Source organism: Vanessa tameamea, chromosome 17 (assembly GCF_037043105.1).
Source record: "Vanessa tameamea isolate UH-Manoa-2023 chromosome 17, ilVanTame1 primary haplotype, whole genome shotgun sequence".
Classification (NCBI taxonomy): Eukaryota; Metazoa; Arthropoda; class Insecta; order Lepidoptera; family Nymphalidae; genus Vanessa; species Vanessa tameamea.
Genome location: NC_087325.1, coordinates 1,892,720 through 1,919,559, shown reverse-complemented (window position 1 = coordinate 1,919,559; position 26,840 = coordinate 1,892,720). Strand labels below are relative to the sequence as shown.

Below are 26,840 nucleotides of genomic sequence, written 5' to 3'. Positions count from 1 at the left end.
TACCGCGAAATATCTTTCAACTTTAATAGAATTAATTTATGATAACAATGTACGAACTGCAATCGATTTCGTCTGCGTTATGTCTAGTGCTTCGCAGCCTCGTGTTTTATGTTATTTGCAATTGTTGAACAAGTTACATCATGTTTTGTGACCTTGGATTTGCACTTCGCTAGAGACCTTCGATTAAACATGACTTCCACTTAGCCAATGCGCCAGCATTACGTACGGCTTGAATTTTATATTCAACTAGCTGTGACCGCGACTTCGTGCGCGTTTGAATTTAACAATAAAAGTTATTGTTCAGTTCGCAGATTTTACTATAACTTAGTAATTCTTTATTAGGCCGTTTTTGTGATATTAAGTCGTTGGTGGGAGACGTGACGTGACGGCGGCGCGAGGGCTGCGCGCTGTACTGGGCAGTATTTGGACATTGCAGCGTGACTTTATAAATAAAAGTAGCCTAAGTTACTCCTTCTTACATCAGCTATCTGCCAGTAAAAGGCCCGTAAAAATAAGTCCAGCCGTTCCATAGATTAGCCAGAACAAACAGAAAAACAGACAAAAATTGTAAAAGAAAAATGTTTTGGCTTATGTACCGTGTACATACATATGCATTTAGTAAAAAGCGGTTATTTTAATATTTAAAACAGACACTTAAATTTTATTATATGTATAAATTATAGGATATTGTTTCAAGAAAATGAGATTCACATTTGTAACGTAAATATAAACTGAATATACCTGAAATATATTGGATTCTCAAGATGTAATTAGATTCAGTGGTTTTGTTTTAAAAGAGCAACAGACAGAAAGACCGAGTTACTTTCACGTTTATAATATAAATATAGATTAGTATAAATAATATTGTTACTAGCTTAAAACCCCCCTTCCCCCCTCCACGGCTTTACAATGGTACAATATATTTATAAAGAAAATGATATGACATCAATAAAATTAATACTCTATAGCACAGAATAATGTAGCATTTCTTCTTCTACCAGCGACAATTTTATTAGAATTGGTTCCGGAGATTACCCCCTAATATACAAACAATTTTTTTTATCTCTTTATGATGTTAGTAGGTATAGATTCATTTGCATAAGTATGTGAATAAAATACAGTTTCATTTAAATATTTTTTTGCCTAATAATCAACGAATAATAATACATATTATCTTGTATTGAGTAACGTATCTTATTTATTAATGAATTAAAATTAAACATAAAAAAATCGGTCTATATATTGGCAAACATTTGCCGTAACTCTTCTTGTTAATATTTTTTCTACTACCATTATTTTGTTTACGTATATAGATTAAATAAAAAGTGTTCTTTTTTTTAAATGTTACGACTACGAAATTTCCCCGTCTTAGAACAACAAGCGCGGATGCAAGCAGTGTTCTGGCTATCTCCCCGTTTCAGCCGTTTTCCTATTCTACTAACACAACAATCCAGTTGCGGTTCGCTCGAAGTTGGATGGCAATAGAATCGATATTGTATCATAACACATATAAATAGTAAAAAATAATTTATAAAAAAATTAAACCGACTTCAAAATTAGAAACAGGACTTACAGCTTTAGGACTTACGGAAAGGTAAACAAAATTAAAAACCGGATTTGTCAAGATATACCTAATTCAGTACACATGCCGAAAATTTTTGAGGTATTCTAACAATGTTACATACGTAGATGTCCAACTGATAACCTCCTTTTTTTGAAGTCGGTTAAAAACTGGTCCTCATTTGCGATTGAGCTGAGGTTAATTTTCGTGAAGTATAGTCTAAGTTGGATTGAATAGAGCCTGGAACGTATCATAATTCATAACCATAATTAGTAGAATTGTATGTTTTATTTTGATTCTTGTCCGTGACAATCGTTTGAAGAATATTTGTAATCATCTACCTTGTATATTGTTGTATCAATAATTTACAATATACGTTGTGAAGGCTCTTGCTGTAAGGCCTTATTTACCTTACATTCTCTTATCATGGTTACAATATATGTATACAAACAGTTCGTACTATATTATATATAAAAAGTATGTTTGTGATGAATATACTTTGACACCGTTTAATCGATCCATCAGTATTGGTACATATTTATTATATATATTTGTACATGTATATTTAATGAAATAAATACATTTTAAATTCATCTTATAAAATATTCTTAAGGCTTGTTATACTGTACAGTACACTGATTATCATACAAGATATGTCAATATAATTGTATACGTTTATTATAAAATATTTTTTCGGAAACTATAGTTTATTACCGGTTCTTCGCTTCGATAGAACCTAGAAACGGAACCGTTGATATGTTTAAATTAAATTTAACCTCGTAAAACGACGATTAAATGTGCTCGTAAGAGTACTTTAATATAGTAGGTAGGTATATTTTAATTTTGAGCAAGGTTTGTATTTTAGCGAAAACTTTTCAGAGGTATTGCAGTTTGCAGCTGTTTCGTTAGTATTGCATATATATTATCGACCTCGTAGTGTGATTCCTGGAAGTGCGCCGCAATCTAAAACAAAATGTACTGACAGAACAATCGATATTGTTCCAATCTCTGTCTCGTCGAAATGTATTACCCGAAAATGGTGTATTGTTGTATGCAGATTTTAATAATTTTTAACGTAACATTTATAAGTTTAAAAATACCTTATTATTATATTTGTATAGGCGAATTATTTGTTACATATAATTTGCTTGTACATATATAGTCATGAATCTCTGAATTATAACCGATGTATTCGCAAACTTCTGATTGTTTTTTTTTTTAAGCGATTGTCTTCATTGGTTTAAAAATGAGTAGAGTCGCAATTTCAATAATCTTAAAGAGATTTTACGATGGTACAAAGTAAGTATCCTTATTCTGATTTCTTTCTCTTTTGAGGTATCTGCCCTCGTACGTACGGTTCATTCGAATCCATTCATCACAAAAATACGGGAAAATAGTTCTTGTATTATGTATGGACGACTAAACAGGACTTAATAAATATATAAATCAGCAAATGTTTATTTTGTTATGTACAACTAAACAAAACTATACGCCATACGATACATATGTATAACCAATATATAATTATGTTTTTCGTAGTTTCACCAGTTGATGATTTTTTTAGTCATATATCTTTGAAATAATTGTGTTCGTTCTCCTTTTGATACGAACTGTTGAACGTATATATTTGTTCAATACAAATATCAATTTCAATAAGCGGGTATAATTAAAATCATTTAAACGTGTCGCTAATACAATAGTATTATGTTATATCACATAAAACATCTTCAATGTTTACGTAATCTCTCCAATTTCCCTGATAAATGATAAACTATCACGCACTCCGCGCGATACGGGCCACTCGTGAATAATTGTGATCTTAAAGAAAAACTTTTGAGTTGAAAACTAATCATTTACGGCTTCGACTATAAATGAAGCTTATTATTTTATTATTATTATATTCCTCCTTTAATAGTAGTGTATTTTCTCCTTTTGATCAGTGTATAACTATAAACTCGCTCAACAAATTTTGTCATTAACAGTATTTATGTTCAAAAACTTAATGGTTTTGGTCTACTGTATTGAATCAATATTCAGAAGTCCAAATAAGGAAAATTTTGAGGTTCCAAGAGCTGAATCGTTGGCATCGCTTTTCATGAGGATAAATTATGATATCAGGTCTCAAACTAATTTCACTTAACGCGTAATAATTTCGTTTCATTACATTTAACGGTTTTTATATGAAGAAGTGCTCTGGTATATAAGCCAATTAAATGGAAATTTGATAATGTAGGTCATAAAGGCCAAGACCAAATGGCATAACTACTGACTTAAATTATTATTTTTAGGAAAAAAATTTTTTTTTTTTTTGAGATTTTAGATATCTCAAAATTTTAACCGAGTGGAAGTTCAATACGATCTCTTAATAAATACCGAAGTCGATTTTCATTAAATTATTTTCAACGCGGTGTTCATGCATGCATGATATAATTTTATCAAATGTTATACTTTTTGCTTCTGCGCCCGATAAGAATTAACGTATGATTAATAAAAAACAGACAATTAAACACACCTCCGTTAAGTTATATAATACTGTGAAGATTATGAATATATATATTTGTATACATAGGATTTATTGTATGAAATTTATCGTTTTATTTATAATTTATTTTCGTAAAGATTATCATTTTAATCCCATGACATTAATAGATATAATAGATTAACTTAATAAACAATTGAACGTGATGGTTTGTAATGAAGTCGTTATAATTTTAAATAGCGATATTATGTAAATAAAATAAATATTACATTATTTTGATAGAGAAAAAGAACGTTTTTTTTCCTAAATTAAATTCATTTTTCAATTGTGTTAACGTTAGGGGTCGTTAGGTTGTGTATGAAATAAATTTAATTATTTTTTATGACATTTTGATGCAAATTTATGTTAAAATTCGAAGAATATTTCTTTTTTTAAAATAACAAGAATATAAAAAATTAGGTATATTAATACTTTTTAATGAACTATCCATATATATCAAAATATAATATTTAGAACAGTCACGCGAGATTATGTAATGATTCTAATGATACCCCACACAGTGTCAGATATTTAAAAGGTGTGGCGGAATAAGGACATATACATACATACATACCTACTTTGAAAACATTGCAATTTTTCGGACAATTGTATAATAACTAAAAGCATATCTTAATAGATTGATTAAATGTATTACGTATGTAACTAATCAGATCCACCCCTTTATAAAGCTTCTTCAAATCAATTTCCGAAGCCATACGAAGGCGATGAAATAAATTATTTATAAATGATATTAAATGAAACTCAATAATCTCGTCGTTTACATAATCTGTTTACTATCGGCCGTGAATCAATAACTTTTTTATTTTATTTTGATAAGCTTTTGAAATTGGAATTAACCAGTTATTTGGTGTTGTCAGGGAAGACTGAATTTCTTGATATTTTTTGGCGCGTAACGTGTGTATTGGTAACCTTGTCTCGGCTGTGTATGGGGTATATTAATTGTCATGGCGAGCGATGATCGGTATAGAAGTGGATGCTGTGCAGTCTCAGTCGATCTAGTGGATAAACAATCATCTCCATGTAAAATACAAAAGGGTAAATAATATTGAATGGTCGCACAGTGTCGAAGTATAGAAACTCCCATACTTGCTCTTATAAAACAAAACGGTTTTTCAGTGGGGTTAGTATCTTCAGTTATTGTTCTTGGTCAGTATTGCGTTGGAAATCGAGCCTAAATTCAAGTATCTTTATCCAAAAAGTATTATTTTGATGAGTAATAAGATTTGTTTCGTGTTATTAAAGAAATCTGTACGATGCCCTGCCGGCTTGCGATAATTCCTTCTCGCGATGTATTATTTCGACCGTATATACATATATATATACATTGACCGCTAGCTTTTGGCTCGTTATATGTTTCATATTATTTTAGGCTTGTGGATCCTAATTTACTTTCACCTGTGACTTTGTATTTTCAAGTAGGTAACATAAGTCTTTTTTTTTTTTAATTATTTCCCATCACTAAAGATAATTCAGAGCGTGATATAATCACGGAATTCGGACCGTATAAAATCTTTCGTGCTTCTTATCTCTGGTGTCTAATATATTTCCACAGATTATTATAATATGTCTTATCAAATATTTGACAGCTGCGTTTTGGCGCTTAAATTTTTTTCGGCCGACACATAATATTTTAGCCCCCACTAGACTTGAAGTACTTATTGTATATTAATAACATTCAAAGCTATGCAATTATGATTTTGTTGATATTATCTATTCTGATCATAAACGTTTCGCAAATTTTATTTTTAAGAAGCTTTAATTAGCTCGGCATGTAGGTAATCACCATATTCTAGGCGTTTTATGATATTGAATTGAACTAGCACACGTACTAATGTCCTATGACAATATATATAATCATATTTACCTAGTATTCTGGTCAGGTTACTATAAAATAACAAAATAAAAATATAAAAGACTAGAGTGACAGCTTGCCTACATACCGTCCTCTAAGTGTCGGTAAATGTTACTCTGGTTATTAATTTAACTATTATATTATTCAAAGTTATATTTGATGCATGCATTTTCATAGATAACTCTTAAAAAATAGATATTGTTTGAGATTTATTTTTAGAAACGCGGCTTACAGTACATTGAACAGGCAGAAACCGTCACGTAAGGAAGGAAAAGCGTTTTAGCCCCTCCCGATGACCTATCCCTCTCTATCTCGCACTCTTCGTCTCTTTCTGTTGTATAATAATATTTAAACTTATTTTATGGTATTGCTTTATGTTACATGGATTTTTGATAATAATTTCGTCATTGCCATTTAATTATTATCAAACGTTGTTAATTAATTTTATTGTGTCTCTTATTTAATACATAATATATAACGGAAGCTACTTTATTCCAACCAGGTGTCCCACGATACCTGGCGATTTTTTTTTTTTTTTTTCAAGAGATTATTTACATTAGACCGATGATGTGTATCAGTGTCTATATCATAGACAACGTTTATACAGAACACAAACAAAAAACAATAAGTAGTTATTACATCATAATACATATTCATCGTTCACGTTGTTGTCCGTTTTTTTTAAACACTTTTAGTGAGCTCGCCCACCACCCGACCGTGTCACGACCGTGACCGCGTCGTTACACAAATGTCATTATTTGTTAACTCAGGGCTCCGTTTATCGTTAACTAGCGTTACGGTCAGACTTTACTTTAGTTTTACAATCGAATATTAATATTTTAATATTATAAAAATGTTGTTTACACATATATCGCGAGACCGTAACTAATTAAATAACTATAAGCAAATTATTGAAAACGTAATATAAATATTTACTACGTAACATACGATTAAGTTTTGAATACATAACATGTCGTTGAGTGTTTTAGATAAAAACGTTGCATTTTATAAAGAAATAGTCTAACAGATTGTTATAAACAACAGCTCTATATTTTTTTTTTATAAATGCGTTATAGAGACGATTGATTTTTTTTTTTGGAAGATATTCAATGTACCACCCACGTGCTCACTGGGAGCAGCCTTTAACCGCTCTATCTCACCATGTCATTATTTGTTAAGATCCAATGGAAACGCTTAAGCCTCTGGTCAATGACCTATCCCCGATTCTTGGCCACGGTGAAGTGTTTTGAGACGATTGGGCAACAAACGAATGCGATGAGAATAAAACTTGCTTTATCTGTACATTGAATACTATTTACTATCTTCGACATTTTGATTAAAGAACACTCTTATATCTTGCAACTATAATAATAATAAATATTGGACAACATCACATACATTACTCTAATCCCAATGTAAGTATCTAAAGCACTTGTGTTATGGAAAATCAGAAGTAACGACGGTACCACAAACACCCAGACCCAAGACAACATAGAAAACTAATGAACTTCTTCTACATCGACTCGGCCGGGAATCGAACCTGGGACCCATGAAAACCGGTGTACACACTACTCGACCACCGAGGTCGTCAAACTATAATCTACATATATTTGTATATAAAAGCGAAATACCACTCCCTGATTAATCACGAAATCTCAGAAACTAACACCTACTAACTTGAAATTTAGCAGGTAGGTTCCTCATAGGGTGTAGACTTCCGTTAACTTTTTAGTAGTTCGTAGGTTTTACGAAACTCCATCCCTAAAGGGTTAAAACGGGGGTAAGTTAGTTTTCATAAATTTCGCGCGAGTAAAGCCGCAGGTTCAGCTAGTATTATATATTATTATTATTAAGACAATGAAGAAAAAATTGTTGAGATATATCTAATGAGTTCGTAACTAAAAAAGTACGTAAAAAGAGAGGAATTATAATTGAACTAGTTCAAAGGGTAATGTGCCGTAGATTCAGATGAAAAAATGTTCTAATTACGACCACTAAAGGGCGAACAGCGACCACACGCCGTAATGTATACCATGCACTATTATAATTATTATGTTAATAAATTGCTCTGCTCTGCTCTGTGGTTTCCGCTTTGATCGTTCCTACTCCACCCCCAAGGGCCTTAGTGTAATGTTACATAGTCTACAAGCATCAATATATTTTTTAAATTGACTCGGAGATTCTCTGTTTAGCGTTTACAAACAGACAAACTTTCAACCTTTATATTATAGTATTTTAAGCAATTGTCAAGTTACATTTACGTAATACATATAAGCCGCTACAATGTAGGTAGATTTAACACTTGAATAAAGTATTCTATGTGTATGTTAACTTATTATACAGGATTATTGGTAATTCGACGTATTCCCGTTAGGAGGTGATAGGGGTGATTATTTGCGATAATTTTAACCCCCATATGCATGATGCAAAAGTGAACCATTTTTGAGTTATCACGTTTATTAGATTTTTTCAAAATAAGTCAAAATTGCAACTTCAAAAATTTATTAAAAAAAAAGTATCAATTATAATCTATTTTTTTCTTCTGATATTATTTCAATATATTTTTTATTTTTTTCCCTCAATGCCTATATATCTGATGCCCATATGCCTGAAAAACAAAAAAAATCATTATGAAACTTGTTCTGCAGATTATTTTAAAAACATAATCGTTTACTTAGCTTTCCGAAAATGTATAAAAACTAGGAATTTATTTCAAAGCAACCGAAATAAAATGATCAGAAAGGACGCTGGTGTAAATTCATATTCGAACATGACCGAATTCGGTCTAAAGGTCGCTCTTTAAAATTCCCACAAAATTGATTTAAAATAATAACCAATGTAAAAAAACTTACTTATTTACTTAACTTACTTAATACAAATTTCAAATAAAATTTAGATACATAAACAGTTCAGTAGCTAAGTTACAATTAAGATATTTTGTAATTTAGCCTAGTTCTTGCTCGAAGTGACTTCCCCTATTGGGAACGCAAAGTCGTCAAAAAGTCATTCTTTTTCTAAGTTGTGACTTAATTACCGAACTAGTCAAATTATTCCGCATTGTATTTGAAGCGTTCATAATTCTTATTTTAATATCTTCTGCGGATGACACAGGCGAGACGTCATAAACTGGGGATTTCATGTGACCCCAAATATAGAAATCAACCGGCGTTAAGTCCGGACTCCTCACGGGCCACGGGATGGGTCCCCTTCGGCCTATCCAACGTGCAATCCTAACCAAAATGCAGGACATCCATCTTACTGGTATATCATATTTTGCCTAGTAGCCAAAGGTACGTCTTCGAGGTGGCCACACATTTTATTTGCCAGAAAATCTTCGTAAGCTGCAGTATTTAGATTGATTGGTAAAAAATATGGTCCGATTAAATTGTCAATTATTGCCATCCAGACATTGACCGAAAAACGGCGTTGTGACCCTTTTGGCCTCTTTTTATTAGGGTTTTTGTCCACTTTTTCACTCCAATAATATTTATTGTGGTCGTTAGTAATACCATCTTGATCAAATTTGAATTCGTCGGTCCAGAGGATTTTTTTCAAAAAAGATGCATCTTCTAAATCCTCATTAAGCATGAATTTACAGAAAGCAACACTTCTTTCAGCATCCTCTTCGTAAATAACGTGCACAGGATTTAAATGATAATACAAAATATCTTAATTGTAACTTAGCTACTGAACTGTTTATGTATCTAAATTTTATTTTAAATTCTTATTAAGTAAGTAAGTTAAGTAAATAAGTAAGTTTTTTACATTTTTTATTATTTTAAATCAATTTTGTGGGAATTTTAAAGAGCGACCTTTAGTACGAATTCGGTCATGTTCGAATACGAATTTCCAGCAGCGTCCTTTCTGATCATTTTATTTCGGTTGCTTTGAAATAAATTCCTAGTTTTTTTGTTTTTCAGACATATTTGAGGGAAAAAAATAAAAAATATATTGAAATAATATCGTTTTCTGTCTCGCATTTTTAAATTTGGACCGATAATTATTGTTTAAATATTGAAAAATATCCAGTGTTTAATCGTTTTTAATTGAATAAAAAATATATTGAAATAAGAATTACCAATAACCCTGTATGTATATTCATATATTTACATTTTGTGACAGAAATATTTATAAAATAATGCTTTTAAACTCTATATATTAATAAATTACCGTTAAGTTTATTGCGAAATATATTATTATTTGTAACCCCCAGAAGGTCAATGGATATAGGATGGTGTTCGATTCTGACCCCTATTGTGTTCAACATTCGGTGCACTTAAAGATTATATAGAATATAGAATTGAAACATTAGTAATTCTTTGTAAACATGCTTTGCTAGATAGTTTTCTAAATTTAAATCAACTTCTTTTCGGCTTATTCTGCGATGAATGTTTATAAGTCGTACAACGTTTCCAAAAAGGTTTTATATATATATTTGATCCTGCATCAAGGTCACCTTATTGATTATGATCGTGTTCCCTTAGTTTGTTTGAAATGTCAGTAATTTTGGTACGATGTACGAAATCCCAATATAAGTCGCGACCGCAGACCACTTCCAGTAAAAGGTTTCTCAGGCGATTTTCTGAAAATATGCTAACCACATTCCCACATATCCGACGCACACGTCTCCGAATGAATACAACGTAAACTCGACTGTAGCGTTACGTGAAATATCCTGATTCCCATCAACTTTATTGTCTACGTCTTATTTGTTGGGTTACTCTATTCGACACGAATAAATCATATTTGTATTTTATTACCAAAGGACTTTGTGTCTAAAGACAAATTGACGTTTCAATCTTCGGTTATTCATAGCCATTCGTTGTAAGTAGCAAACCAATGGTAGCTTCTGAATAACGCCTCGTATAAGATTCTACTATCCGTCGGGCTTGAGGGGATATCTGTAAGTAACCAAACTCACCGTTTGCTAAGAGATGCAGCGTTCTACAGTCTCGCTTGCAAATTGTCGTTTCAAATCTATAGCTATCTCATCATATCATATAAATTTTATCTACCCGTCTCGCTTTCGCATGAATAAAGTTATCACTTTACGCCATAATTTCTTTTATGGATAAATATATAAATAATTATATTATACAATCAGTATCGAGTTAAGTTGTGTGCGATTTATTTAATTATTCCGTGTTTATAAATTCTTCTATTTCGTGTGTTTATTAAATATATTGTATATGTGTGTTAGAGGTACAACACACATAGAAACTACGGTTCCAAATTACGAAGTATAGTGTGTTGTATAGCATAGTACTTTTTTATTTATATTAACAGAAACTCCTTAATTTAATACCTTTTTATATTGATAAGGGTGAACCCTTTAACAGTTTTAACAGTTTGAAAACTGAAACAAATAAATTGAACCGACCATTCATTCGTTCATTCAAGGGGAAACGTTCTATGAAACTTTCAGACATTAGATAGAACTAAACGTTGTGAGAACAATTTTGTAACATTCAAAACAAAAGACAATTGATGATGTATTATGGTCGTTAAAGTTATATATAATTTTATTATTTCCAGGTGGAGCGGTTCGCGTTCGAAGACCATGCACCGCCGAAGATAGAACAGATCCGGCCGTTCTGTGAGAACGTCCACGAATGGCTGAACAAAGATTCGCGGAACGTTGCTGCTGTACATTGTAAAGCTGGCAAAGGACGAACAGGTACGATATTGTTACAATAATCAATACACGTGTAAAGAATCAATATAGTGTGGTAAGCGAAGTTTGTTTTAATCATCGTTTCCGCCCGATATTCATTGATTTTTGAGTTTAAGACAGTACACCGAATGCTTTTTGTTACCAACAAATATATACGTATATTTTCTATTAGCCAACCATATTTAAAGAACACTACCGTTTGTGACAAATATTTGTCTTGTTGATATGAATGTTTGTCGTTGGCTTGGTGTTTGTGTGCCTTCAGACACCTCCGGCACGAGGTATTCCAGTTATTTGTACGGGTTGCATCGATTCGAAACGCTTTATGGATTGAAATACCTTTATTCGGTAGTCAGACATTTGCGGCGAAGTATTTTTCCCGTACATAAAGATTTGTGGAAAGTTACAAGTTGATATCTTATCTTTAATCTAGGTTAAGACCAGTTAAATACAAGAGCTGTTTTGTGGATTTACATTTAAAGTGTTAACTATTTGACCATGCCATGCTTAATTAATTAAGAATTGGCCGTAAAGCACACACACACAAAAGGTTGTTGTCAAATGAAAACTTTAAATGAATAATCTTATTGAATCGATCAAGTAATTTCATCCTACCGGGTCAAAGATAACAGAACAGACGAATATATTAGCAAAGGTCGAGCATGTGTAGACCTTCGAATCAGCATACGAATACGGTTAACATCTAAAAGGCGCGTTCATGCGCCTCCCTCGCCCATTCCAGATATTTATCGGAACCGCTTCGTTCAGATATAATAGTTTCCAAGCAGTTTCGATAACAAAAGTCGACTCGGCAAATTACACGTGCTCATTCAATTCCCTTTGATGTCGTTCACTATTGTCATGCAAACAATAAAATTCTCCCAAACTCGGGGGCGTAATTGCGAAATTTCTTTACGACCTATAATTGCCCGAATTGCAAACGGCGGAACTTTCACGCGTTGTCGTAAATTTTGCGCAAGGACCCTTTGGACGGCCTCCTTTTTGTGGTCAACCCTGAAGGGATAAAAAAACTGGCAAAGCCATTCGATATGAAAGGAACACGTTCGGTCGGGCAAGGATCGTGATCATTTCTCTGTTATATATTTTTATGGTTAAATGTGTATGTGATAGCCTTAATTTGTTTTCTTTCCTTTGTGCTGTTTTTTTCATGAGATATATTTTTGATAATTTTTATCTCATAGTTCGAATGCATTTTACTTATAATGTGTTCTAAATCTGATTTAAGAAAGTAGGTTATCAATTTGGCTGTTTTCTTTGGGCATTTTACGCGATATCTTCGCCTCGCCAATTGTGAGCGGATTTTGTTGATAAATTTTTATTAAATGGGATTCCACGCGGGGTGGTTGTCTAGTTACTTAAACAAACATATCTATACACAGGTAACGTCTGTTGGGTTTTCCTAGTTTTATATATTATATAATCACTTTATAATATAAGAGTTCCTGTAGTATAATTCAATAATCACTTATAGTAAACAATGAACACTCAGACACACTACACTAGGCGATTGAGGTACTATCCTCTTAGATAAACTTCAGAACAACCTGTAATAATACGAGTAGCATATTTCCATCCGACGAACGTAGGTTTCCTCGCGATGTACGTTTTGCCCTCGAGAATGATCGCGGATCAATTCATCAAATAATAGTTTTCGATTCTAATATGTAACCTTGGTTCGATTTGTTCAATTAATAATTAATTTACTGTATAATATGAGAGTGTAATTTTTACATTTTCGCTTTATATATTAGTTAATTAAAAAAAAAAAAAACATGTTATTTTTATAAACTAATAAAAGTTGTCTATTAAAATATTACCATTCGTGTCTGTTTGTGCCTCTCTTTGTTTGAAATATTGAACGTCTTTTTCGTACAGATTAATATTTTTATGGAATGTTATGTTATATAAAACTGTGATTTGTATGTATTTTGTACGATGACGGACTCTGTAAAAAACTCTATATAACGATCACTAAAAGTAAAGTAGTACATTAATGTACTGGATTACAGTATGAATAATTAATATATTAAGGTATACAAAGTATAAATATACATATATTATGATGATGTCCTCCTGACCGATATCGGCCACGGCCGTTCTCTTGGGATACTAGCCAATTTCGCAGGACATATTATAAATGCACGAGTGTGCGAACTGAAGTGCAGTCTTTATTGCTCTCTCATAATCCGACGGGACTGCAAATACGACACGATGAAAGACGAACTGATAATGACTCGGCAAAACACTCGATAAATTTATTACCGACTGATGATGCTTTATAATCGAGCTTCTCGACCAAGGAGGTAGCTAATAATATTAATAAATATATTCACTCACAAAGGCGCGCCCCTCCATGTTAAATAGTAATCGGCGTGCATTAGTATGAGTGAGTGGCGTTCGTGCTTATATGATGTCGTAGTGTGCGTGAGACGACTGAGAGTAAAGACAGCAAAAAAATACAAATTAGATTATATTTGTTGAGTTTATTTTATTAAACATTAATTAGTTTTACGTGGAGGGGCGCGCCTTCGTTAATGAATAGACGTATAATGTAATATTATATTACAATTTAATTCAATAAGGAACACATTAATAGAAGAGACTCATAGGATTTTATATTCGTTGGAATTTGGTTCGATTCGTAAATTTAATTTGGTAATGGGTAGGGATGGATGTTCAAATGAATGGTATTTTTGATATTGACGAAGTTTGTTAAATTTAGACCTTAGATTGAAGGGAGAGGTTTAAATTAAGTAAAATGTATTATAAGAATATTACTTATTTCAATGTTTTCCGACAATTTTGGAAACTTCAGTTAGATAGTCTTAGACGTTAGAAGAATGCGGGTTAATTTTACTCGAGTAATTATAGTAGTAGTATTATCTCGAGTAAAATATATTGTGATTTCTTTTTCTCATCTCATTATAATCTTTTAATTTTGTTAAAGTAAGGTGGTTAATAAAGAAGACTATATACATATCAGATAGATTAGATCCCAGACCTCTGTTATATTAGTATATGTTTTAATTCCCTTTCTCGTCCCATAGTCCCATGTTAATTTATTGCATTACTTAAAGGAAAATTCTAATCAACCTTACGGATGGATTTGTTCGTAATGTTGAAAAATGATTTAGAAAATTAATATATTCAATTTGTTTACAGGAACCATGGTGTGTTGTTATCTCCTGTACAGCGGTCAGAAGGCGACGGCGGACGAGGCATTAAAATTTTACGGGATAAAAAGAGCTCATGACGAAAAAGGTAAGGGCTTCAAAATATTCTGCATAGTCGCTACCGACTACAAGAAATCTTTGTAAATGATTTGAACTATTGTCGTGGAGGAGGGTCAGTAAATAACGTATCCCGGGGTACCGTCCGCAGGCGTGACGATCCCGTCGCAGCGGCGCTACGTGGAGTACTTCGCGGCGCTGGTGCGCGGCGGGCTGTCGTACCGCGCGACGCGCGTGCACGTGCGCGAGCTGCTGATGTCGCCGCCGCCCGCGCTGACGGGGCTGCAGGCCACGCTGGAGCTGAGCGTGTCGCAGGTGGAGCCGCAGTTCAAGGCGCCGCTGGGCGCGCACGAGCTGCGGCGCCACGACAGCGCGGCGCGCGTGTCGCTGGCGGCCTGCACGCCGCTGCAGGGCGACGTGCGCGTCGACGTGTACTACAAGCCCAAGATGATGATGCGCAAGGAGCGCCTCTTCCACTTCTGGTTCAACACCTTCTTCGTCACGGCCTGCGTGGGCGCCACGCCCGTGCCGGCGCCGCACGACAGTGAGTGCCGCTCCTACATTCGTGATCCCTTTGAAAATTATATTTACTGTAAAATAATGGCCTAATTCTAAAGGTTACACTGAAGACGATACGCGTGAAGTACGATACTCCCTAAATACAGTATGGAAAAGTTTATTTGTTGATAGTTACTATTGAGATCTAGCGGGTTATTAAAAGAGCCAACCCGAACGAAGATTTTTTTTAAAATTTAGAACAAGAATGAAATACACTAAAATTTCAAAACAGCGTTGTATAATACAGCGTACATATAATAAAATATTTCATGTAGTTAATATTATAACTATTCTTCACAGGTCCCAACTTAGAAACGTTCAAGCTGACGCTGGACAAGTGGCAGTTGGACGACGCGCACAAAGACAAACAACATAAATTATATAGTCCCGATTTCAAGGTAAAAATTAAATTTTAATATCGTAACTAGCCTTTCGTGTTTTTTATACCAATTGTATACATATACATACATTAATGTCAAATTTGCTTCGTCGTCGTCGTCGTTTGTCGTAAATCCCGAGATCCTGGATTCGAACCCCAGGTTGGGGCGATAAAAAAATACTTGGTTTACTATCGAAACATTCTCAGTAACAGCCCGGAGTCGAAAAGCAAGTGAAGCCGTTGTTCTACGTCATCATCATAAACATCATAATCATCATCGTTATCATCATAAACATCATAATCATCATCGTCATCATCATCATCGTCGTCATCATCAACAATATTATCGTTGTCATCATCATCATCGTCATCATCATAATCATCATCACAATCATCATCATCATCGTCAACATCATAGTCGTCATCATCAACATCATAATCGTCATCATAATCATCGTTATCAACATCATAATCATCATCGTCATCATCGTTATATATAAAGATGATTTTTAATCCAGTTTTTCCCATTTAATAATGAATATTTCGAGCTGGTCGTCTAATCGCATTATGTATTCCAGGTGGAACTAATAATCCAGAAGCAGCCGGAGTCATCCACGTTCAGCACGCAGTCGATCCGAGCGCCATCCACGCCCTCCACCGCTTCCTCCTGCTCCGACGCGGACGAGCACTGGGACTCCGGTGAGCCGCCCCGCACCCGCAACCCTCCCGCACACAAACCGACCGCCCCCCACACACCTCACACTCCCCCGCCCTACTGTGACGATAGGACTCACAACCCACCCGCACACACTCCACCCAGGCCCCACACTCCCCCACCTTACTGTGATCATAGGACCCTGTGTATGGACACGTCCTTTGAATTGAAATCGTTTCCGGACGAGCCTGTGGGGAGAAGTAAGCATAAGTCGGTCGGTGTGCCCGCTGGGGACTTATTATGTGAAAAGTCTTTGTGTTCGGATATGAGTTACCCGTTGTCTGTGGACGGACGGGGCCCGGTGGCTATGTGTCACGGAAGGGATAGTGTTAGAGATCAGAGTTTTGGTGATATCGATGGTATGTATGATAACGTTCAGTGTCCCGTTAACACAGAATTGTATCCCAAAAATATGAATACCAATAGTAGCAATAGAGGAGACTCTCAATTACCGAACTACGACAACTTATATCTTGCAAACACAGACAGGACGAAATACCATGTTAGTCAGGATCCCCAGTCCGAATATTCGGTAAACAGAAATCTTAATCCAAGTCATACATGTAAAGATACGGTTAACAACGGAAATAAACATCATATAGACGAAAGTCTCTACACGCGCAGACCCGAATATCCCCTCAAGGCGGAACGGTTCACGGGTAATCCCGAGTACACGATCGAATCGGATTTATACGTTAACAAACGTAACTATCCAGTTAACACCGTGTTCACAAATAAAATGGAATATTCCTTAAACACTAATATCTACCTTGAGAAACAGAGCTTAAACACTGTTTATCCGACCGAACCGGAATATCCCATCAACCAAAATTTATTCCCCGAAGATCCCGAATATACAGCTAATAAAGAAAAACTAACCGAATATCGAGTAGATACCGGATCGAGTAAAAACGACTTAGATAGGAAAGATAGGAAGTTCAGAGATGCGCTATGCAAGCCTAGGCTCTCCTTGGGTGACATGAGGGCTTCGTGGAGGGAATTCAGCGGGAAATTCGGGGAAAACCGCAAAAAGAAACATAGAGATGATTGTCAGTAGCTCCGTCATATACATTAACATATAGAACTATGTTTTATAATATAGAAGAAATAAGTTTTAATGTTAAGTTTGTTGGTGACTTAATTACGGGCTAAATAATATTTTGGGCGATAACTTAAGCCATAGTAAATAGTATTACTGGATATAAACATTCGCGCTCGAAAGTTAAATATATATAACAATTTTTGATAAAAATATTTGTACATTGACGAATGGCGAGGTATCTGAACGATTGAATGATTCCCAAATTACTATTTAGCTTAATATTCAAAAGTCGAACGGTAAGACTAGAAATTTTAAATTAGGAATGGAAGTTGAAGGCTTAACTGTAAATGAATCGATGTTAGATTGTTTTGTAGTCTATATCATAATGGATTCAAAGGGATACTGACTGCATTGAGTGTGATGACCACTCCCGTTTTAATTATTAAATTGATCTCTTCCACACTATGTTGGACATATTCCTATTCCGTTGTAAATTCTGGAACTTTTCTTGAGTGAGTGCCCGATGACCGAGTTTGTTTGATATGATCGAAAATTTTTTTTTTAACCAAACAAAAAATATTATCCGAAGATAATAGACATTTTTCTTTTTTTTAGATAAAACATTGAAAATGAGCTCCTCCGTCTCCAAAATTTTCGAATTTCAAATAGCCGGTATGTTTCAATAGAAATTGTCAATTTTATGTCTATATGTAACATTAACTGAAGTAAACAATAATAATAATTTTAAACATCTTCTATGGAAATGGAAACCCTACATACCATTCTTACACCACTCTCTGAGATCTAGACAGTGATTGTGGCGTGCGAGTGAAATGATTCACACTAAACAATGCAATTATAACTAATCGTTCTACTCTGTTTAATTAACAACACCATGTTTAAAACCTGATAACTCCATGATAAATATATATAGTTAAGATCAGAACACAGTATTTAGTGTTCTTTATTTAAATTATAAACAAATCCTTAAAAAATATATATTATATGAATATTTTGTTTTTTTTTTAACTGATATCATAAATACCTCAGTTTGTATTGCATGACAAAAAAAATAATAATAATAAAAATTGTGCAGTTTAAATTCCATATATCTTATATGTGTACTATGTCAGCGGTCTTGGATGTTATCAAAGATCATGAGTCTAGCGTGAGTCAAATATTATAGTATATTAATTGATTTGAACATCAATTCTATATTATGAAACAACCCGGTGTTGCTAGTTAAACAAAGTACGATCATTTGAATGTTTATCGAAAAGTAACGCTCGAATAGGATGTATATTTTATGCGGGCTCTAAAATTATATGTCACACGTATTTTTTATTATCGGCTTTTATGTTGAATGATTCGTAAATTTGCGAAGTTTGTAGTTGTGTGTTTTATATTTTGTTTATGATTGTTATATTTTTTTAAGACATATTCGATGGGATAAAACTTAAAATAGTTTTTGTATATATCGATACGTGTGGCAACACAGGTATAGAACTTTGTTTTTTTTTTCTTACCGTTAACATTGGAGGCGAGTAAAGATATTTTAAAATTTTGATCTCAAACCGATAACGAATTTTCAAAACAACTTTATTTTTCATAAAAATAAAATATTGGTCACGTGTATGAAAAAAATGTCAATAGATTGTTAAAGATTGTTTAGTTCGAATGTCTTGAATGAGACGTTTAGATATATTTCTCTATTACTAGAAGCGGAGTAGGTGATACAGCCTGGAATAATTTTGAAAGTAACTTCTTAAGAAAAATATATATGTATATATAATTGAAATAATGTATTTGTCCTGGTGATATAATGAAATATTTAGCAATTAGACACACATAGAATTATTTGAGATCATCAATAAAATTTGCAATTTCGTGGTGTTGGTAATAGTAGTAAAAAGGATACTGTACGTTTTTATTCGAAAACACTTTATTCAAAATTTTATCAAATACGTAATCGCCAATTTCATCTTCTTTCGTTTAAATTAAAACCTTTGTATGTTTACAAATGTTTTTCAATGAGGCAACACAATGTCATCAAACATGATGGTTCCGTTTAGATCGATTTATGGTCACACAGTAGTCTGATACAGTTCAGAATAATCGGTTAGGATGTTCATGAGTCAGTGTCGTGTAGTACTGAGCCAGTCAGGACCGGATTTAAAGTACCGGAGGCCCTGGGGCCACAGAGGAGTGGAGGCCCCCAACTATTATGTTACAAATTAATTTGAACAATTTAATTTCTGTCAGTAAGGTTTGTCAATAATTTATTTACTCTCTGTACGAGTAAGTTTTAAAATAGTACTCAGCAATATTACTACAATTCGATTACACCTAGAGATCTAAACCTAAGTTAAGTATCGTGGGGCCCTCCCCCTCCCCAAAGCCGGGCCTGACTGAGGCTGGTGTGCCCGCAGGGGCGGGGTGCGAGCGCGTGGGGCGCTACCGCCCGCTGTCGCCCGACAACAACACGCACACGTAAATATACGCCTCCTTGTGCTCCAGACGCGCTCATTCACGCTCTTGTACTTCTTGTATCACTCGTGCTGTACTTATTACTTTTTGGGTGTGGTCGTCTTTATTACTGAATTCTAAAAAAATAAGTTTATCGATGAAATCCATTGAGGTGGGTCACGAGTAGAGATTTAGTTCTTTTACAATGATGGACTTTTTTCTCGTTACACTTTTTTTTAAATACATTTTTTTACTTTCTAACATGAGGCACATAACATGCGACTGCTTCTATTAGTTTCGGCTTAGTCCTCGCTGATCCATCTCAATTACTCACGCGATAGAACAGTTTTTAATGTAAATAGCCATAAACGAATACAATTGATTACTTAAATATTATTAATTGAAGTTGCCTGAATGAGCCTTTCTTTTGATCATATAGTGTTTGATAATTTTGAAATAATATCTTCACTTTTATTTAATATATTGTATTTGTTTTGTCGACTGTACCGTACGTCAAACGCTGTTGATCATATAGGAAAGTCTATAGAGTATTTTGTTTTTTTTTTTTTGTGAATAAACTCGTTCAAAGCACGTAACAATACTACACCCCGGCTTGCCCCTATGAACTAAAAATATAATCGTGCTATTTAAAAACATTTTGGAAATGGCCTTTTTGGGAGAAAAAAAACATTCAAGAATTTTCATTAATTAAAAATGAATATTAACCAAAAAATCGCCATTTTCAAGACCGCTTATAATGAGATACGTACGTTTCGATTGTTTTCCGTCACCGCTTATTCCTGTTCGTAATCACTCGACCCATTTGTTTTAATTAATTCTTCGTCAAAAGTAAATATTGCAAACGTATAAGGCCTGTTATACACCGATGGGCGGGAAAGAGAAAAGAAAGCGATATCTTCACTGTGGGAATAACGTTATATGATGTTGATTATTTCATATAAAACACTCTTGCTATCGTCATGCTCAGTTTGGTGTATAACGGGCCTAATATTCATGTTTCCAGATATTTGTGACGCCTCTTCTTATAGGTGTTGAAATTTCGCTTATAATAATGTGCATGCTTAAAAAATCTTGGACCGAACATTGCACCATCTCATTGTAAATAATTATGTACAATAATAATGTTGGATCAAATATTCTGTCCAAGCTTGGTGACCGATTTTGTGTTTGTATATATGTATTTTTGTAAACAGGTCACGCTAATGTCCTTGTGGAATGTGTTTTGTGTAAAGGTTTTTTTATTTATAACATTATTCGTGACACCCGTACAGACGTACGACTTAAATGGATTATGTCCACACTATAAATATTAAAAATAAAACGCCCAAACGCGGCTTTATTCCAATTCCGAATAAGTTTCGTTTGATTTGGGTGTCACAAATATGTGCAATGTTTTCGTACACCGTAACCATCATTCATTCCTCACTCGCTTCGCACAACCCTGAACGCATCACACATGCCACACAATTTTTGAACGCCTTTTTTTTTAATTTACCTTTTTGCTTTTATGTTTTGCGCTACGTCAGAGGCGTTTAGAAATTGAAATTAACTCGTTAATGATTTTTGAACTTTTTGCATCTACAGTAAAATTGTACTTTGATTCTTATTTCTTTAATATGCATAGTTAGTAAATCATTTATCTCTCGAAGGGTCAGAAAGTTCAGAATCGATTAACAAAAATGTGGCATATGTTATCGTTCCGATAGCTTATATGGGATTCTTACATTTTTCAGGTGAATCCACGTACTTGTGAGGGTGGCACGTGGGATCAGTGACCTCCGCACCTATACATTACCGCTTACCCTCCGCCGTACGGCAAAGGCTCGAACTCTATCTCGGTGCCGTAAAGACTAATTTCGTTTGGAGCCTTTACCGTAGTGACTTTGCTAAACGATTAGTGTTCTATGTGTGTTTACGATGTGTTTATAAGTAATTGTACGGGCTGTGCCGTCGTCCCGGATTCTGGAACGTTCGGGCTCCGAACCGATGTGATAATATCGAGTGCTGAACGATTTTATTGCCCAGGCTGTTGCGCGAGTGCGGACGTAGAGACCGGAGTAGCGTGTAACGACTATACATTGAAGTGTGGCCGTTTTTTCTTCTGTCGGTACCCAAGAGTTAAATGTGGTCACAATGCTCTTATTGTAATCAAAACTAATTCTTATGACTGATTGAGTACATTGATTTATTATTAAATTGATTACGTTTTTTTTTTAATTAGGTAGCCATTGCAATTTTTCTAACATATAGATTTTATGGGGGACAAAGTTTTTAAATTTCGAATCAAACAATCATTCAATCCCTACCCATGAAAAATAGATGTGTTTTTGTTTTGATCTTATCTTACTGTTATTTATTTTTCGCAATTTGAAATTTATATATCGAATATTAATTTAAAAACATTGTTCCGTTACATATTTATGACTAATTTATAGTTAATAAAGGCCAGTGTCGAAACGACTACGATGTCGTTCACTTACTGTAGGTATTCAGACTTTACACAGCGTTAATATTATTTTTATGTGAAATATGATTGAAAATTATACAAGAGAATGATGTTAGCATGTCGAGTTAAATTTTTCATAAAATTCAATAGAAGGTAATGAAGTTATGGCCTACGTTTATGACAACACTTTATAGTAATAACAATTTTTGATCTTTCAGTCTGTGTTTAAGGAAATATGGAACCAATTATCTGTGGTGCTCCTTCGTTTTTGCATCCTTCACGTAAAAAAAAAAAACAAAATCTTTTATAATCTTTTACAAGTGTCAACTTACACTGGCGAGTTATATAATATAAGCTTCAAATACAGTACAAAATACTTCATACAATAACTAATAAAGAAAATAAAATCTTTAGGGTTTTTCGAATTTCTTAGGAAATATCTCCAATCTCTATAGATTTTTTGTATTGCATAATTTCATTAGTTTTTTTTTTATAACTATTTTATAGTGAAATACAATGCCGTTCGGCGAGGCAGATAATCCCACCATAGACCTGTCGATGCACTAATTTCAACTAAAGTAACAAAATATCGAAGTCTCGTAATACATATTTATACTTGATTGTTTAACTTGCTGGTTTATTTGTTATTAATGCATTGAAATTAAGGTCCAAATTAGTTTGACTTAGTTCCGAGTAGGACAGTAATATTGTATAGATTCGAAGATCTCAACAACTGCCATCTTTTTAGGCTACGTCACTGTGCACCTTGGGATTTTTTTGGTCATACATAACAATATTATATATAAAATACTTTAGATCATATTTATTTATAATAAACTCTTTTTATTTAATTAAATTCCAATTCGAAATACATAAAAACAATAAAACTACTAGGCTTAAATAAGTATATTTTTTATTATTATTATTGCAGCAGAAAATTCCCAAGTGCACACGTAAATAAGTAAAATTACCAAAACTGTTAGCGCCTTTTTTCTATTTCCCCCTTTCAGCTTTATGAAATTAAATGAATTCTATCCAAAGATCCAATAGTACTTATAGTCTTTCAATATAATATCCATTTAAAAGATTTGCCTAATTTATAATTAAACTTTTACACAAACATTAAATATATAATTCAATTTCATACGAAATTGTATAAGAACTAATAATGATACTATATATTTTTTTTAATTTAAGTTTTATAAAATTTGTACGAGTTCTCATGAAAATATAATATGTCTTCAATAGATTCGAAATTCAAATACAAAGTCAATATAATATAAAATATAAATAGTTTAGGGCTGTCAGTTAATACACCATTGATTGGATCATGGACGATAATACACCTGGTTTCACATAAAATGCAGATTTTACTTGATGCGATAAATTAATTATATTTTATTTTAGAATGACCCAATAACAAATACCCCTATTAAAAAAAAGTGTGATTTTATAAATTTCATTCTCAGAAATAAGGAATTTGGCAGCCCTATACAAAACATTTCAATTAAATTATGTTCAAGATGATTGTAAAATATTTCATTAATTTTACATCTCATTATACAGTTTTGTTACAGTAGCCTGTTAAGATTAGATATTTAAAATGATGACGAAATTTAATTCTTGTTCTCAGTTATTTGTTGCAAATATGCAAATACAAAATTAATCGGCATAATCAATCTAATCTGTCATCAAAATAATTTTACATACATCAGCTATTATTCCGTTGATTGCCCATTGATGTGTATCAGTCCTTAATTGTTGACGCAGAAATCCTTAATGTTGCCAGGATATCAACTTTACCTTACATACACATTACATGCAGCAGAAACGCAAGTTCGTAAAAAGCCCGAGCCCAAAGAGGTTTTACTTAAATAAAAACTATGAATACAGGTTTGAGATATGCAATGTAAATTATATCCTATATTTTAACTTGCCACCGTAGATAATATATTAAAATTAAAACGAAACAATAATGCATGTGGTTTTTGTTTCTTGAAAAGGATACGGCAATGAACTGATGTTGGGCTCTATGAAAGCCTTAATAATCAGTTTTTAATTATTCAATCGACTTGATATTTATTTTATAATAAAATGTACTAGAAAATTCTGTAAAAGACTCGTAGCTCCTAGTATTTTGTATTTGTTTTTTAATTTAATTAAAAAGGTTGAAAAGTAAGTAAAATTATTGAAATATAAAATTTTACTCTGTTATGTTCATTTCATTTTGAATGTTTTATGTAATATTCCAAAAAAAAAAATTTTTTTATAATTGTGCAATCGCATTTCGTTTTCGGATAAAATTCGATCTTAGCAACCAACTATTGCAGGGCAATTATTCTCAATTACAAATTGGAGTTTTAAAATGCATTTAAAATAGTTCTCATCTGTATGGATGCAATAGCAATTTTTAGGTGATTTCTATTATATTATATGTACTTTTAATGAACTGTATAACTCACTACAGTAACTGTAAACATCACAGGATCAAAATCGACTCGATCGTTTTTGCAATACATTTTCCTTTTAAATTTGGATAGAATTATAATATATTTATCTTTAATAGACCCACCAAAATAGTTTTACTAAAGAATAAATACCACCCTAAAGTTAACAGGACTTAATTTTTTTTTTTATAAATTTAAAAATAAGAATGTCATAGTATTAAATTAATGATTGTGAAAAATATATAGAAACAGTCGGAGAAAATAAATACGATTTTGTAAATATTGTTATTAATACATTAGTGTTACTCAGATCTGTTTTTTTTCTGTACTATAAGTTAAATGTGACATACCAGTTACAAATTTGAGGTTATGTTTCAAAATGGCGGGCCCATAGTTTGGCTTTTAAAATCAATTCTAGCTGGTTTCTATGACGTTTTAGGTACGTTAAGATAAGACTAATAATGTGTTCAGTACTGATTGGAAATAAAATAAGGCGAGTGTTCAAATTAAATTGAAGTACCGATAAAAACGCAAAATAAACGATTCATTATTAATAAACCTCTACAGGTAGTGGTAAGGATACCCTTGGTACTTTTATTGCTATTACGAAATAATATTGAATTATCGTGTACCAGTCTTTAACACATCTATGTTTTAATAATGGTAGAACCATGTGATTGATTTTAAATTAAAACAAAATACAAAGAAAACAAAATTTAACTATATTTTAAGTATATTAAACTCACCAAATTTATATTAAATATTTAAATTAAAACTCCATCCATATTGAAAAAAGAAAAACGAATGTTGTAATTTGAGATTCGTATTACATTTAAAAAATCTATTATAATTTGAGAGCGATTTTATTTTATATTCTAATCGGAAATAAGAAAATTGGCCTTTACTAATAAAATATTGTTTAAAAAGTATCAAGTTTTCCGGCATGAGTCACCGATTACAAAATGCTCATGTTGCCATGAGTAATAAAATTCTATGGAAGGTCAGCACATGTGTGAAGCTGACGGTACGATAAGAGAAAAGTTAGATAGGCTAGGTTCTAAGTTAGTTTAAGAACGTCATAGAATCATCTAAATAATAGTAGGTTTTTCAAAATTAACAATTAACATTATTTTCGGGGTTCGGTTTAAAACAATAGAGTGCGTTATAAATTTTAAATTCTTAATTCGAATTTTGAACATTGAGACAATTTAATTTATTATAACGTCACGTTAGTGGTCTTTCGGGAAACTGTTTTAAGCGTTGTAAGTGCTCTGTTTGTTTATTTAATACGTAACCCCGATTTTTTCGTATAGGTTTAATGAAATAAGGAATTTTGGGCTAAGGCTGTCGCAGTCACACGAATGCTTCCAAGTTGAAATGAAATTGTTTAACTTTTTTTTTTTCTTTTAATTAAGTGTCATGATTTTATAACATGTTTCTCATTAATTAGTTAGTAATTTAATTCTTTATTGTATTGCTTTGACTTTCAAAAAGGTACCAGCGCATCTTTACGTTTAGGATTTACGCTTAAGTGATGCGTTGTTTGTTAGCGGAATAAAATACTTGCGTCCGGATTTCTATACGCGTTTATATCATCGAGTACAAATTTAGTATTTATTAGTTGGTTCCGTATCGGACAGATTTTAAATTAAGTGACTTCATCTGAATGATTTCTTAACGAAATTTTTATCGCAACGTTTAGTATTAAACGTCCCATTCCAGATTAGTGTTGACTATTATTTTGCACGAAAATTTTCGTTATCGGTTACTCGCTAATATCCTATCCCTCTTCATAAAAGGTTTAGCTTTAAAGATTGTTGTTTGCCTTATAAAAAAATGTGATCTTATGACGATTATACTTAAAGGTCGCAGCTCGCCGCAATCGAGTG

General features: G+C 33.0%; 2 protein-coding genes across 4 annotated transcripts in view; one reads left to right on the top strand and one right to left on the bottom strand.

Annotated features, from left to right (window-relative positions):
- LOC113394796 (phosphatidylinositol 3,4,5-trisphosphate 3-phosphatase and dual-specificity protein phosphatase PTEN) overlaps positions 1 to 22,802 on the top strand; it is a 52,823-nt gene extending 30,021 nt beyond the window's left edge. Inside the window, exons 3-9 of one of the 3 annotated variants that reach the window (XM_026632223.2) lie at positions 11,488 to 11,629; positions 14,810 to 14,908; positions 15,029 to 15,421; positions 15,736 to 15,833; positions 16,393 to 16,513; positions 20,001 to 20,061; positions 21,792 to 22,802. In XM_026632223.2, coding sequence (XP_026488008.1) covers positions 11,488 to 11,629; positions 14,810 to 14,908; positions 15,029 to 15,421; positions 15,736 to 15,833; positions 16,393 to 16,513; positions 20,001 to 20,061; positions 21,792 to 21,795 — 918 coding nt within the window. In that variant the 3' untranslated portion in view covers positions 21,796 to 22,802. Of the gene's footprint in view, positions 1 to 11,487; positions 11,630 to 14,809; positions 14,909 to 15,028; positions 15,422 to 15,735; positions 15,834 to 16,392; positions 16,514 to 18,186; positions 18,519 to 20,000; positions 20,062 to 21,791 lie in introns of those variants that run through there. The other 2 variants (XM_026632224.2, XM_026632222.2) reach the window with 2 other exon arrangements.
- The window catches only part of LOC113394793 (uncharacterized), a 337,088-nt gene that overhangs the window by 134,375 nt on the left and 175,873 nt on the right, over positions 1 to 26,840 (bottom strand). The gene's annotated exons all lie outside the window — the stretch shown is intronic.